The following is a 16,101-nucleotide window of genomic DNA, read 5'->3' as shown; positions in this document are numbered from 1 at the left end:
AAATCTTAGGACTAAAAACCCTCACAAAATCTGAAGAGATGAGGTTGAAAAGTATATCTTGTGACAGATCTATCAGAATCAGAATCAGCTTTATTGCCAGGTTGGTACAGACAAACAAGAAATATGACTCTGGTACACTCAGTGAAGATTAAAAAAAATAAATATATATATATATATATATGCACGGTGGCGCAGTTGGTAGCACTGTTGCCTTGCAGCAAAAAGGTCCTGGGTTCGATTCCCAGCCTGGGGTCTTTCTGCATGGAGTTTGCATGTTCTCCCCGTGCATGCGTGGGTTCTCACCGGGTACTCCGGCTTCCTCCCACAATCCAAAAACATGCCTGTTAGGTTAATTGGTAACTCTAAATTGTCCGTAGGTGTATGAATGAGTGTGTGTATGGTTGTATGTGTGGTGCCCTGCGATGGACTGGCAACCTGTCCAGGGTGTACCCTGCCTCTTGCCCATAGACTGCTGGAGATAGGCACCAGCTCCCCCGTGACCCACTATGGAATAAGCGGTAGAAAATGACTGACTGACTATACAGGTCCTTCTCAAAAAATTAGCATATTGTGATAAAGTTCATTATTTTCTATAATGTAATGAGGAAAATTTAATATTCATATATTTTAGATTCATTGCACACTAACTGAAATATTTCAGGTCTTTTATTGTCTTAATACGGATGATTTTGGCATACAGCTCATGAAAACCCAAAATTCCTATCTCACAAAATTAGCATATTTCATCCGACCAATAAAAGAAAAGTGTTTTTAATACAAAAAACGTCAACCTTCAAATAATCATGTACAGTTATGCACTCAATACTTGGTCGGGAATCCTTTGGCAGAAATGACTGCTTTAATGCGGCGTGGCATGGAGGCAATCAGCCTGTGGCACTGCTGAGGTCTTATGGAGGCCCAGGATGCTTCGATAGCGGCCTTTAGCTCATCCAGAGTGTTGGGTCTTGAGTCTCTCAACGTTCTCTTCACAATATCCCACAGATTCTCTATGGGGTTCAGGTCAGGAGAGTTGGCAGGCCAATTGAGCACAGTGATACCATGGTCAGTAAACCATTTACCAGTGGTTTTGGCACTGTGAGCAGGTGCCAGGTCGTGCTGAAAAATGAAATCTTCATCTCCATAAAGCTTTTCAGCAGATGGAAGCATGAAGTGCTCCAAAATCTCCTGATAGCTAGCTGCATTGACCCTGCCCTTGATAAAACACAGTGGACCAACACCAGCAGCTGACACGGCACCCCAGACCATCACTGACTGTGGGTACTTGACACTGGACTTCTGGCATTTTGGCATTTCCTTCTCCCCAGTCTTCCTCCAGACTCTGGCACCTTGATTTCCGAATGACATGCAGAATTTGCTTTCATCCGAAAAAAGTACTTTGGACCACTGAGCAACAGTCCAGTGCTGCTTCTCTGTAGCCCAGGTCTGGGGAACGCGGCACCTGTAGCCCATTTCCTGCACACGCCTGCGCACGGTGGCTCTGGATGTTTCTACTCCAGACTCAGTCCACTGCTTCCGCAGGTCCCCCAAGGTCTGGAATCGGCCCTTCTTCACAATCTTCCTCAGGGTCCGGTCACCTCTTCTCGTTGTGCAGCGTTTTCTGCCACACTTTTTCCTTCCCACAGACTTCCCACTGAGGTGCCTTGATACAGCACTCTGGGAACAGCCTATTCGTTCAGAAATGTCTTTCTGTGTCTTACCCTCTTCCTTGAGGGTGTCAATAGTGGCCTTCTGGACAGCAGTCAGGTCGGCAGTCTTACCCATGATTGGGGTTTTGAGTGATGAACCAGGCTGGGAGTTTTAAAGGTCTCAGGAATCTTTTGCAGGTGTTTAGAGTTAACTCGTTGATTCAGATGATTAGGTTCTTAGCTCGTTTAGAGACCCTTTTAATGATATGTTAATTTTGTGAGATAGGAATTTTGGGTTTTCATGAGCTGTATGCCAAAATCATCCGTATTAAGACAATAAAAGACCTGAAATATTTCAGTTAGTGTGCAATGAATCTAAAATATATGAATGTTAAATTTTCATCATGACATTATGGAAAATAATGAACTTTATCACAATATGCTAATTTTTTGAGAAGGACCTGTATATATACAGGGGTTGGACAATGAAACTAAAACACCTGTCATTTTAGTTTGGGAGGTTTCATGGCTAATTTGGACCAGCCTGGTAGCCAGTCTTCATTGATTGCACATTGCACCAGTAAGAGCAGAGTGTGAAGGTTCAATTAGCAGGGTAAGAGCACAGTTTTGCTCAAAATATTGAAATGCACACAACATTATGGGTGACATACCAGAGTTCAAAACAGGTCACATTGTTGGTGCACGTCTTGCTGGTGCATCTGTGACCAAGACAGCAAGTCTTTGTGATGTATCAAGAGCCTCGGTATCCGGGGTAATGTCAGCATACCAAGAAGGACGAATCACATCCAACAGGATTAACTGTCTGAAAGGGATGTTCAGGTGCTAAACCGGATTGTATTCAAAAAACATAAAACCACGGCTGCCCAAATCACGGCAGAATTAAATGTGCACCTCAACTCTCCTGTTTCCACCAGAACTGTACATAGGGAGCTCCACAGGGTCAATATACACGGCCGGGCTGCTACAGCCAAACCTTTGGTCACTCATGCCAATGCCAAATGTCGGTTTCAATGGTGCAAGAAGAGAGTTACGGTGTGGAAAAGCCACAAAGAAGCGTACCACCCTGACTGTTGCATTCCTAGAGTGAAGCATGGGGGTGGTCAGTGATGGTTTGGGTTGCCATATCATGTCATTCCCTTGGCCCAAAAAGGAGCGAGTCAGGAAACGTTTTCCTCCACCAGTATCACATAGTGACCTGACCACTGTCCTGCAAGAAGAATGGCTTCTTGCAGGATATCTTGCAGGATATCCTGACCACTGTGCAGGATTTGTATATGTCATTCCCAAGACGAATTGATGCTGTATTGGCAGCAAAAGGAGGCCCTACACCATACTAATAAAGTATCGTGGTCTAAAACCAGGTGTTTCAGTTTCATTGTCCAACCCCTGTATATATATATATATATATATATATATATATATATATATATATATATATATATATATATATATATATATATATATATATATATATATATATATATATATATATATATATATATATATATATCATAAGAAGGAGGACTGGAGGGTGTGTTACAACTACAGGGGGATCACACTCCTCAGCCTCCCTGGTAAGGCCTACGCCAGGGTATTGGAGAGGAGAGTCCGGCCGCTAGTTGAACCTTGGCTTCAGGGTGAGCAGTGTGGTTGGAACACTGGACCAGCTCTATACCCTCTACAGGGTGCTCGAGGGTTCATGGGAGTTTGCCCAACCGGTTCACATGTGTTTTGTGGACATGAAGAAAGCATTCGACTGTGTCCCTGGTGATGCCCTGTGGGGGGTGCTCCAGGAGTATAGAATCGGGGGCCCTTTATTAGGGGCCATCCGGTCCCTGTACGAGCGGAGCAGGAGTTTGGTTCGCATCGCCGGCACTAAGTCGGACCTGTTACCGGTGCATGTTGGACTCCGGCAGGGCTGCCCTTTGTCACCGGTCCATAACTTTTATGGACAGGATTTCTAGATGCAGCCAAGGGCCGGAGGGGGTCTGGTTTGGGGACCAGTGGATTTCGTCTCTTCTTTTTGCAGATGACATAGTCCTGCTGGCCCCCTCTAGCCAAGACCTACAGCATTTGCTGTGGCGGTTCAGAGCCGAGTGTGAAGCGGCTGGGATGAAGATCAGCTCCTCCAAGTCAGAGGCCATGGTACTCAACCGGAAAAGGGTGGCTTGTCCTCTTCAGGTTGGAGGGGAGTTCCTCCCTCAAGTGGAGGAGTTCAAGTATCTCGGGGTCTTGTTCACGAGTGATGGAAGAATGGAGCGGGAGATCGACAGACGGATCAGTGTGGCTGTGGCAGTAATGGGGGCACTGTGCCGGTCCGTTGTGGTGAAGAGAGAGCTGAGCCGAAAAGTGAAGCTCTCGTTTTACCAGTCAGTCTACGTTCCTACCCTCACCTATGGCCATCAACTTTGGGTCATGATCGAAAGAAAGGGATCCCGGATACAAGCGGCTGAAATGAGCTTCTTCCGTAGGGTGGCTGGGCATTTCCTTAGAGATAGGGTGAGAAGCTCGGCCATCCGGGAGGGGCTCGGAGTAGAGCCGCTGCTCCTCCACATCGAGAGGAGCCAGTTGAGGTGGCTTGGGCATCTATACCAGATGCCCCCTGGACGCCTTCCTCGGGAGGTAATTCAGGCACGTCTCACCGAGAGGAGGCCCAGGGGATGGCCCAGGACACGCTGGAGGGACTATGTCCCTCGGCTGGCCTGGGAACGCCTTGGGCTCCCCCCGGAGGAGCTGGAGGAGGTGTCTGGGGAGAGGGACGTCTGGGTGTCTCTGCTGAGTCTGCTGCCCCGCGACCCGGTCGCGGAAGGCGACGAGTACGAGTTTATATATATATATATATATATATATATATATATATATATATATACACTGAAATGGACGAAGATAGGACAGACTGAATTATGGCAGTGTAGAAGATGACCAGCAGCTCCTGTGCAAGGTTGTACTTCTTGAGGTGCCTCAGGAAGTGTGTGAGGACCATCTCAGGTTTTGAGAAACCTGAGATGGTTCCTAGGAACCGGAAGTGGTCCACAATAGATACAGTATATACAGGGAGTTGAACCCAGAACCTTCTTGCTGCAAGGCTTAGCCACCGTACGGCCTTCTAATAGTAATTTGATTCTTAAATATTAAACTAGATTGTGACATCACAGAAAAATAACGTTCCCAATCATGACACCGTAGAACAATAAATTAAACACCCTTAATACTTGAAAAGTATACTATTCAGAACTGGAAAGCATCCAAAATGATACTTCACAAAGACAAGACGTGGTTCCGTGGTTACTTTTTCTCACCTTTAAAATAGAATAATGAACTCTTTAATATCAGCATATATGGCAAAATAAGGAACTTTGTGCCAGCATCTTTAACGTTCATGATAGTGGAATTAGAAAAAAAGTACTGACAGAAGAAAGCTTTATATGGCAGCAGGACTTAGGTTTGTAGAATTGCATCTGAATAACTAGCATGAAGAATTCTACAAAAATGTCCTTTGGACATCGTTTGGACGAGACTGTAGTGAAAAATTATTGGTCACAGGGGCGTTTTTAGGGTCTTGAAATCATGGGGGCTTTAGTACAGACCCTTTCTTCTTCCTATTCCCTCTTTGAGAAATACTGTTTGCAATCTGTATTTTTGCAATTCCCCACTATATTTATCTCTAACGTGCAGTGCAGCACTAAAAAACTGAGTCCACACCCACCGGGTGAGTGGCACCCTACCCAGTCTAACTAAATATGAATCACGTTGAGACTGGACAATCGGCTCCCAAATCGGGTTTTTTCCTTTATCAGTTTTGAACTATTGAGGCCCAGAGCTTAAAGGGCCGCACTTATATACCTATACAATCTGTGGTTACAGTACAGAACCTACGTTCTATTTAGTAGAAAGTCATTTTCATTCACACTGCCAAGACCCCCTGAGGGCAAAGGCAAAAAGTCTTTCTGTCAGAGGTATGGACTTGATTCATGCCACTTGGAACTGAGTCAGACTCGAGTCACACATTTACTGACTTTAGATTTAACTTGATAAAATAGACTTACATCTTGACATGGACTTTCACATTATGGACTTGTTACTTCACTTGAGTCCTGTGACTTGAAAATGCTTGAAATTTTACACCAACAGAATATTGGATACAATGGAACAGTGCCTGGGGGGCAAACCAGCCCGCTTCCCCCCCTGGGTATTTACTGATATTTCTTCCTCCTGTTGCTGCAACATGACGGATGAATCCCATAATTTTTAGCCTGTTTTCTATCGAAGTTGAAAACAGAAAACAACAAAAGAGAAGGCTCACCTTGACACATCCAAATTCATTTTGCCATTGTGGACAGTGAGTTCAAATTCAGTCTTGTTCGTCTACAAAATATTTGTGTTGGCTAGATAAGATCTAATTAAGATACACACACTACCCCGCAGGTTTGTGAGTCAGTAATTGCTGGAATGTTAAATGTTTGACAAAGAATAGAAAAAAATGCTTTATGAGCAGTGATTGTAGTTGAGGAAAGGAAGTTTATTTGGATGAACATAGATATTTCACATGTTTATTTGCAAACTAGCTACCAACCAACAGTCAGCTTATCTGAGTATTCACTGTGCTGGCTGGATGTTCTCTCAAGTTAGAGCACAAATATTTGCATTACGGGAGTCTGTGATTTCAACATTATCTTAGTGTCTTTGACACATCAGTAGGTTTAAAACTCTAACCTGCCACATTTTTGATCAGTGCATGAAATGCTAATGATGATAAACCAAAACAGTGTTCTTCTTCTTCATCTTTTAGGTAAGGGGTGCAGCCAGTCTCTTGAACCTGGTCCATGTCGGCAGTACACAGTCAGGTGGTACTACGACCCAGAGGCCAATGCCTGTGCCCAGTTTTGGTATGGAGGTTGTCAGGGCAACGCAAACAACTTTGAGAATGAAGTCAAGTGCAGGAATACCTGTATCTACACGTAATAGACTGTTTGGATGGATGTTTGGATTGATGTCAAGCAGATTCCATCAGGATTAGTAACAGTAACAAGAAAGAAAAGCGCCTACAGCAACACCTGTCATGGTTACTCTCTGACTGCGGTGGAGAATGTTTCTGTCTATCAAAATATATTCTCACAGAGGTTTCCTGGTTGGTTTCTGTGTTATCAGTCTTCAGTCTAGAGGTATTTACATAATAACAGCTTGTAAAATATGTCAACCAAAGGAAACCAACATATTGCATCAAAGCTTTAGAAGAAGAAACATAAGCTAAAGGAGGAGCTGAAAAACTCCTTAAAATTCAGGACAAAATAAAATCATTATAGGGCTATTCATTATTTCGATATATAATTTCTTAAAACTTTTGAAAGGAGTTTTTATAAAATTTGTGGAAAAGGATATCTGCTCCCATAATACCGAAGTGTATGTTTCATTTTGGGCTGAGAAAGATATGACCACATCCTTGACAAACCCATCAGAGATAAAGTAGAAATTAAATAAGTCAATTACGTCTGTAACATGAGCCATTTTGGTACAACTGAGCGGCAATAAATTATAAAATACGGTCATGCTGTCACATTAATACACTGACAATTTGGACATAGACATACAGTATCTCCCAGAAAGGGAAACCTTTTCAAATTTTGACCGTTAGTGCCACAAAATTTATTGTATTTTGTTAGCATTTTATTTAATAGACTAACACAAAGTAGCACATTATTAAGAAGTCTTGATTGCAGTTTGCAACAGGCCATAAAGGGAACACACTAAAAAGTTATTTTAAGAGCAAAACTGAATGAAAATGCTACGTGTGGCAAAAAACTAAATTTAATTTTAACTGTGCTGTTATGGACTGTCTTAGCCAAAATCTTTCATTGTGAAAGTAAATCTCTGGTATTTGTTTAATGTGACACACTCCCTAACTACCGAATCAGCACCAAAGACAACATACAACAAATATCAAAAAGTGTCAGAAATCTTCTGGGTAAGTTCTACAGTGACTTTGACAGACACCAATTCAATTCAATTCAATTCAATTCAGTTTATTTATATAACGCCAATTCACAACACATGTTGTCTCAAGGCACTTCACAAATCTGATTACTGTCCTCTTTTGCCCAACCATGAGCTTCTCTTTTGCTTCTGTTTCACCTTTCTCTTGTCAGCCTCCAACTCTAATAATGAGCACAATGACAGCCTGTAAATTGCTGGCCATATATTGATGGACTGACATGTTTATGATGAGCAGAGGTGCATAGATAAGATTTAATTAGTATAAACATGTTACCCAACTGGTCCATATCCAACATTCAACAAGTGATGCAGTCTGCCATCATCTATTGTGGAGTGTAACATGAGTTACTAAGATATCAAGCTTCCACATTTTGGCATGTTAAAGTCCTCTAAGATTTTTGAAATTGCACAGAGGCTGCCAGGCATACAACTGCACATAACCCTAAAAACACCATCCCCACAGTCAGAAGTGATGGTGGCAGCATCATGCTGTGGGGAGACTTTTTAGCAGCAGGGTCAGTGAAGCTGGTCAGAGTTGATGGGAAATGGGAAGATGGATAAAGTTAAATTAAAGTCAATCCTGAAAGAAAACGTGTTGGAGGCGGCAGAAGACTTGAGACTGCGGTGGAGATTGACCTTCCAGCAGGACAACCACCCTAAACATACAGCAAGAGATACAATGGGATGGCTTAGAACAAAGCCGATTCATGTAGGTAAGGCCAGTCAAAGTCCAGTTCTAAATCTGACTGGAAATTTGGGGCGGCACCAATCTGACTGAGCATGAGCCTTTTGGGAAAAAAGGAGCCAAAACGTGTGGTCAGCACATGTGCAAACCTAGTAGTCTCAAAGGACTTGCAGATGTAACTGCAATGAAAGGATTGACTGGGTGCCAAATACAACATGCACACCTCACCTGTAACATTTTTCCTTTTACTTCACAATTATGCACTACTTTGTGTTGGTCATTTACCTGAAATCCCCATAAAATATTTGCAGTTGTAGTTTGATAGAATGTAAAAACGCTCAGGTGGTATGAATACTTTTGCAAGTCACTGTATGTATACTGGATGTGGTATAGTTGCTGGGCGTGAGAAAGCTTGCATCCATGTTAAAAGAAATTCCTAAATAAATGACCAATTTATGTCATGTAATAATCTAATGAAAACTGCAAAAAGTCAGAAACAAAATCAGATTCAAGAAACTTTTACTTGCCAAAACAAATGGCGTTCATGTACATAGTACTTTATGTGTATAAAACATTCCATGTTTTATTTTAGGGAATTACTTTGTGGAAAATAGTCTACTGTATTTGTAGCTGTTTTTATAAAAGTAATTAGTAGCATTAGTTTTTTAAACTCTTTACAAAATGTTTGCATCATCTTTTAGCCATTCCTGAGCTGCAGTTTTTCTTCATTTGGTAGCACCACTCTGTTGAATGATGCCTGAATAAAAAACACTTCATGGTAAATTGTCCTTTATTGCCTAGCATTGTGCAGTTATCTAAAGGAATAGTTTATAAATGAGCAAAATAAAATTTTCTATATAGAAATAAAATGTTGTTTAGGCTTCATACTTTCCCATTTCAGTAATTAGAACATTCGGCATTGACATTCTTTATCTGTAATGGGTGGTCCAAAATCATTTGTAGCAGAGGTTCTATATTTCAGACTTTAACAGGCTTTATAAAGCCTGTTAAAGCCTAAACAGAAGCAAGTACACATATAGAGATTGTAAAGCTTAAACCCATATTCTAAAACATCCCTTTACTTAAAAATAGTTGTTGGACACACAGGATCAAACTAAAAGTGTAAAAAAAATCACTTTAACCAGTCAGTGAAAGGCTGTTGTCAGAGCAACCTTCTCATTCATAGCAGCTATGCCATTAACAGGCCGCAATAGCTGTAGTGTTAATGTAGGAACCCAATGTTGGGCTGCAACTATATTTTTAAAACAAGAACATAATGCCAGAGGTTGTGGTACATTTACATACTGTTTAGAACCAGATGTGAGAAAAAGTAATTTTTATGATCATTTTACATTGTGCATTGGCATAGAATATAATGGTAACTTTTCATCAAACTTTTGACTGCTGTGATCTGTCTTCTCTCCTCAAGGCTCACTCATGTTAAATCTCGGTTCACATGCAAACTAAACTGATAGCATGAAAATACATGATTTTAATTCACAACACTGGTTATTCCGTTTTTCACTGAATGTTTAATATAAACATAAAACCTACTTATGGAAAATGATTTATTACTGTTTTGTGAATTTGTTCTTACAGTTGAAACTGTTTATAGCCCAGCATTGTGTCCTTGTTGTCCTTGGTCTAACATCTTGAGATTCAGCTATGATGGACAAACCAAATCAACACATGAAATGGCACCTAAAAATAAACACAATAAGTCACGTGATCCCCTACCTCTGTCTCTAAATCTTTGCTCACAATGTAGTATATGATGGAAGAACGTATGTATGTAACCTTTATTTAACCAGGTATAACCCACTGAGATTACAAATCTCTTTTGCAAAAAAGACCTGGGCAAAAAAAAAAAAAAAAAAAAAAGAAATATATATATATATATATATATATGTATATATATATATATATATATGTATATGATTGCTGGATCACATCATATACTGTATGATGTGATCCAGCAGTCAGATAGTTATAACTTTATCTTTGTACCAAACATATAGAGAGTTTAGGTCCATTTTCGAAAGAATATCTACAGGTACGTTTTGTCACACCATGAATGTGGTTTTGACTTCACCTCTCTGCACTCAGGAAGGAGGTGATAATTATGTCTGACTTTTAACAACATGGCCATTAGGTAAAAGCAAAACTTAATAAAATACAGAGACAGAGGGGAGAGTAGACAATAGGAGAGAGACTGGCTCTGAATTTTACTGGTAAGTTTGATCACAGATGCAACTCAGTGCAGCTCCGAAAGATGAGCATCTTCATCTGCTGGGATCACATTACAGCAAAAAGACATTCTGTCTCACATCACTGAGACCAGAAAAGCACACTTCACCCATTTTCTAAACAAAGGCGACAGGTGTGGCCTCTGTGCAGAGTCATGGTGCAATAGCATCTACTTCCTCTTCCCTATGCAAGGTGACCCAAAGTCAACACAATATGTAATCCAGATAATGATATGCCTGCTTTTCTCCTTCTGTATTTATTCATGACAATGATACTGCCCAAACAGCAGTGATGTGCGAGACTTATCTGTTCATTAATAAACACAGCTTTCTGAGGAAGGAAAATCACGTGTTCTGACACATCAGCACATCCTGCCACCTGTTTCTCATTCTGAAAATGCAGAGAATGGCACAACTGCAACCTACAAAGACTTGTTGTGACTATGAATCTGAAAATATTATTTAATATTTAATATTAATATTTTCATATTTTACCAAATAATATTTTGGTTTGTTAAGGGTTGTCCTGTGAATACCAGCCCAATAAGGCGATGATATTAGGACAAAATCAAAAGGGTGAGCCAAGCTCTGACATTATTGAACAGCAAAACTCTGCACACAAATGGAATGAATTGACACAATTTCTTAAAATACAAGAATTTATTAACAAAAATAAGTCAACTCAAAGTCAAACATATTTCAATCAACAAACTCTTTACTATGCTAAAAAAATCAAACTAAACTACCAAGCAGAATTAAAGAATAATGAAGACTAATGAGCTATGTACAATATAAACTAGTTGATTAAAGATGATTAAAGTTGATTAAAGATTAAAACCATGACCAAAACAGTGATGCAACATTACCATGCAATGTTTATGTTTGAGAACCAAGGATTATCTTGAAGAACCTGGAAGTGAAGTTAAGTTAGTCTTGGAACCAACTTAGGCAATAATCAGCATACCTTTAGACAACCTTTCACAATACAAGATCATATAAAATATTATTTTAACAAAATAATGTTTTAAAGAATGATCTGCTGAATAAAACCAACCTTCTGGATGACTAATTCTCAACAGGGTCTAATTAGCTGCTTTAATTTATTTAAATATTATTTAAGGAAATATTATTAAGGAATAATTAAGGAAATGGTCAAATATTTAAGGAAATATTTTGGAAAAGAGCCAAATCTTTCTGGAGAAATGAGGCTTAATGGTGTTTACTTAGTTATCAAATTTAGTAAAATAATGTTAGGGAAATATTATTTACTGGATTGAAAACTAAACCTTTCTGGGTAAATATTCTTTAGCAACAAGCACGTGTCCTTACTTGTTAGCAGTTAAAGCAAACAAAAGAAGCTGATAGCTTAGCACCAGAATCAAACACACACCTTTAAAAATACTATAATAACACCTAATAATAAGCAGCTATCATACAAAAATAAAAGCTTATCTCCTGCTTTATATATAGGTATTACTTTGGGTAACCTTCAATGTACTAGGGAAGGTGCCCTATGTAAAGGACAAGTTACAAATATAAAAGGTTCAACAATTTCAATTATAGCTTTCTTTTCAAAGACATATCAATACTGTTGCATTCTGTTGAACTATATCAATAATTTCTTTTTCTGAGACTTCTTGCAAGAAAATTGTCAGTGAATTCTTATCTACCTTCAGTCCAGGATCCTCACCTTTATGTTCAGGGTTTAATTAATTAGTCAGGTTTGGTTCAACTTTTAATTGCAAAATAATCAGCTAAAGCTGGTCTGTGTTTAACTACCGGGTAATTGTGAAATGATTTATCTCCTATTTTGAGTGTGTGTGCGTACTGTGTGCATGTAGTGTTTCTGTGTAAGCGTAAGTGGGGAGTGTGATTGATACACTACAGGTCATTTGTAATACATACTATTGTTTTTAATTGAATTCACAGGTTAAGCTGCAGTAAGTGGCAAGAATCTAGTTGTACAGGTCCTTCTCAAAATATTAGCATATTGTGATAAAGTTCATTATTTTCCATAATGTCATGATGAAAATTTAACATTAATATATTTTAGATTCATTGCACACTAACTGAAATATTTCAGGTCTTTTATTGTCTTAATACGGATGATTTTGGCATACAGCTCATGAAAACCCAAAATTCCTATCTCACAAAATTAGCATATTTCATCCGACCAATAAAAGAAAAGTGTTTTTAATACAAAAAACGTCAACCTTCAAATAATCATGTACAGTTATGCACTCAATACTTGGTCGGGAATCCTTTGGCAGAAATGACTGCTTTAATGCGGCGTGGCATGGAGGCAATCAGCCTGTGGCACTGCTGAGGTCTTATGGAGGCCCGGGATGCTTCGATAGCGGCCTTTAGCTCATCCAGAGTGTTGGGTCTTGAGTTTCTCAACGTTCTCTTCACAATATCCCACAGATTCTCTATGGGGTTCAGGTCAGGAGAGTTGGCAGGCCAATTGAGCACAGTGATACCATGGTCAGTAAACCATTTACCAGTGGTTTTGGCACTGTGAGCAGGTGCCAGGTCGTGCTGAAAAATGAAATCTTTATCTCCATAAAGCTTTTCAGCAGATGGAAGCATGAAGTGCTCCAAAATCTCCTGATAGCTAGCTGCATTGACCCTGCCCTTGATAAAACACAGTGGACCAACACCAGCAGCTGACACGGCACCCCAGACCATCACTGACTGTGGGTACTTGACACTGGACTTCTGGCATTTTGGCATTTCCTTCTCCCCAGTCTTCCTCCAGACTCTGGCACCTTGATTTCCGAATGACATGCAGAATTTGCTTTCATCCGAAAAAAGTACTTTGGACCACTGAGCAACAGTCCAGTGCTGCTTCTCTGTAGCCCAGGTCAGGCGCTTCTGCCGCTGTTTCTGGTTCAAAAGTGGCTTGACCTGGGGAATGCGGCACCTGTAGCCCATTTCCTGCACACGCCTGTGCACGGTGGCTCTGGATGTTTCTACTCCAGACTCAGTCCACTGCTTCCGCAGATCCCCCAAGGTCTGGAATCGGCCCTTCTCCACAATCTTCCTCAGGGTCCGGTCACCTCTTCTTGTTTTGTAGCGTTTTCTGCCACACTTTTTCCTTCCCACAGACTTCCCACTGAGGTGCCTTGATACAGCACTCTGGGAACAGCCTATTCGTTCAGAAATTTCTTTCTGTGTCTTACCCTCTTGCTTGAGGGTGTCAATAGTGGCCTTCTGGACAGCAGTCAGGTCGGCAGTCTTACCCATGATTGGGGTTTTGAGTGATGAACCAGGCTGGGAGTTTTAAAGGCCTCAGGAATCTTTTGCAGGTGTTTAGAGTTAACTCGTTGATTCAGATGATTAGGTTCATAGCTCGTTTAGAGACCCTTTTAATGATATGCTAATTTTGTGAGATAGGAATTTTGGGTTTTCATGAGCTGTATGCCAAAATCATCCGTATTAAGACAATAAAAGACCTGAAATATTTCAGTTAGTGTGCAATGAATCTAAAATATATTAATGTTAAATTTTCATCATGACATTATGGAAAATAATGAACTTTATCACAATATGCTAATATTTTGAGAAGGACCTGTAAGTACATCTTTGGCATACATCTGTACACCTGAACTGACAGGTCAGGCAAAACAGCCAAGATGCCCATGGTAACTGTGACTAAAACTGTTGCAGCACAACTAAAGACTTCTCTTAAAGAGGTTGACGTTATTTGCAGGGAATATTCAAAAGACTGCTCTAAAAAAGTTAACTTAATAGGTTTCTTTTACATTTATTTAACTGTTCTATTTCATGATTATTTTTCTAAACAGGTAAGAAGTTTGAAGTGAAGAAGAAAGAGAAAACAAACACAACTAATAAGATGGAGTCTACTTCACATTAGTATATTGGAAGCATTCCTAATTTCTTTAAAATAATCTTGTTAAAAATTGATTTTTAATCTCTTCTAACAGATGCCACTGATATGTCCTCAAATCCTGTCCTCACATATGGTGACGTACCAAACATCACATGTTCAGACATGTCAGCACATCCTGCCACCGGTCATCTTAGCTCAATAAAAGGGACAAAAGGTCACCTGTCACCCCACATTCCTAACATCATGTGTTCTGACACGTCAGCACATCCTGCCACCTGTCCCCTCACGTGTTCCTTATTATACAACCTCCTCAAGGACAAAGGTCATCTGTCACCTGTCAAACGTTTGATGAAAGGGGACCATTATATTTTCTATTGGTAATACATTTTCTTCTAGAGACGCATGTCTCATCAAGGCATTATAGCATACATGTTTTATTTTCTCATGTATCCCAACACCATATTGCCTATGCTGCATTCCATCTACTCTGAAGTCAGAAATGAAAAATACTTTTAGGGAAAATCAATACAAACAGCCATGGAATAAATTACTGAGCATCGGCTGCATAAATGGTTTCAAGTTTTAGAATAACCTATTTAATTGCTGTTTGCCACTCTCAGAACTCAGAAGTCAAACTAAATACCAAACAGGAACACATTTACAGTGTTGTTGCTGTGCTTTCAGCTAAATAAAAAATTTTCTGAGAAAGTTTGGCAAAAATACCATAACTCTGTAGTAACATGCTGATATTTCTCTTCATCTCTTAAACCGTAAGAAAAGGAGCGCAAATGCCTTTTAAATTATCTCCTACAGTTTAAGAAACATCAGTTACATCATTCTTTATGAGACAAAACAATATTCAAACCCACAATTATTCATTAATTTTAGGAGCACCCTTTTTAGAAGTAATATTTAAAATATCCCAGTTCTATACTGTATTATACTAATATGAAGAACAACATAAGACGTCAGAAAATAAAAATGCAAAAGACAGCAAAAAAAACAACTTACTTTTGGTCAAAGGACAAAGAAACATAAAATATGTTGAGCCTCTGTCAATTCAAACTGTATTTGCTAATTATTAGCTATGATCCAAACTATACCAAGGACACTTGGAATGTTTATTAACCTTGTGAGGTAATTTGAAAGCCTCCATTAGTATGATAGGTGTATTTCTTCTCCTCAAGCAAGCAGAGGTGTTGATAAGCAGTAGCGGGATTGAGGCGCTTAGATCCAGGTTCAGAAAGCTTTATCTACTTGACAGTTACCCCCTCCTCCCTAAATTTTCTAAAAGCTGTGAAACATTGCTGTGGTTTACCATCAGTGTCAGGTGTATGGAATGGTGGGTTAGAAGCCTAATTATACATTCACTGGTGTTTCACTAAATAAAGGCGTTAACTTAGTTTCAGGTCTGAACAACACCTTAGTCACCTGTCTATTCAGCCTTTAATTAGCGAACCTATTGACATCAAACTTTGTTGGCTGGTCTTCTTCCCTCACATTCATTCATTCATGCTCACCTCGTCCTTGCTCATCTTCTCTATCCTCCCTAACACTCCTTCTGCCTTTCCACTCATTCTACTCATTTTTCATGATACCTTCTTCCCACTCACTGATACTGCTGGAAGACCAGTTTTCATCATACTGATGATTGACAAC

General features: G+C 39.8%; 1 protein-coding gene across 1 annotated transcript in view; it reads left to right on the top strand.

Annotated features, from left to right (window-relative positions):
- col28a1a (collagen, type XXVIII, alpha 1a) overlaps positions 1-6,789 on the top strand; it is a 120,433-nt gene extending 113,644 nt beyond the window's left edge. The window contains exon 34 of the mRNA XM_047383882.1: positions 6,457-6,789. Within this exon, the coding sequence (XP_047239838.1) occupies positions 6,457-6,629 (173 nt within the window). The 3' untranslated portion in view covers positions 6,630-6,789. The remainder of the gene's footprint in view (positions 1-6,456) is intronic.
- The last annotated feature ends 9,312 nt before the right edge of the window (positions 6,790-16,101 follow it).

The sequence above is a fragment of the Girardinichthys multiradiatus genome, chromosome 13 (assembly GCF_021462225.1).
Source record: "Girardinichthys multiradiatus isolate DD_20200921_A chromosome 13, DD_fGirMul_XY1, whole genome shotgun sequence".
Taxonomy (NCBI): Eukaryota; Metazoa; Chordata; class Actinopteri; order Cyprinodontiformes; family Goodeidae; genus Girardinichthys; species Girardinichthys multiradiatus.
The sequence above is the reverse complement of the archived record's forward strand: the minus strand, read 5'-3'. Positions and strand labels throughout refer to the sequence as shown.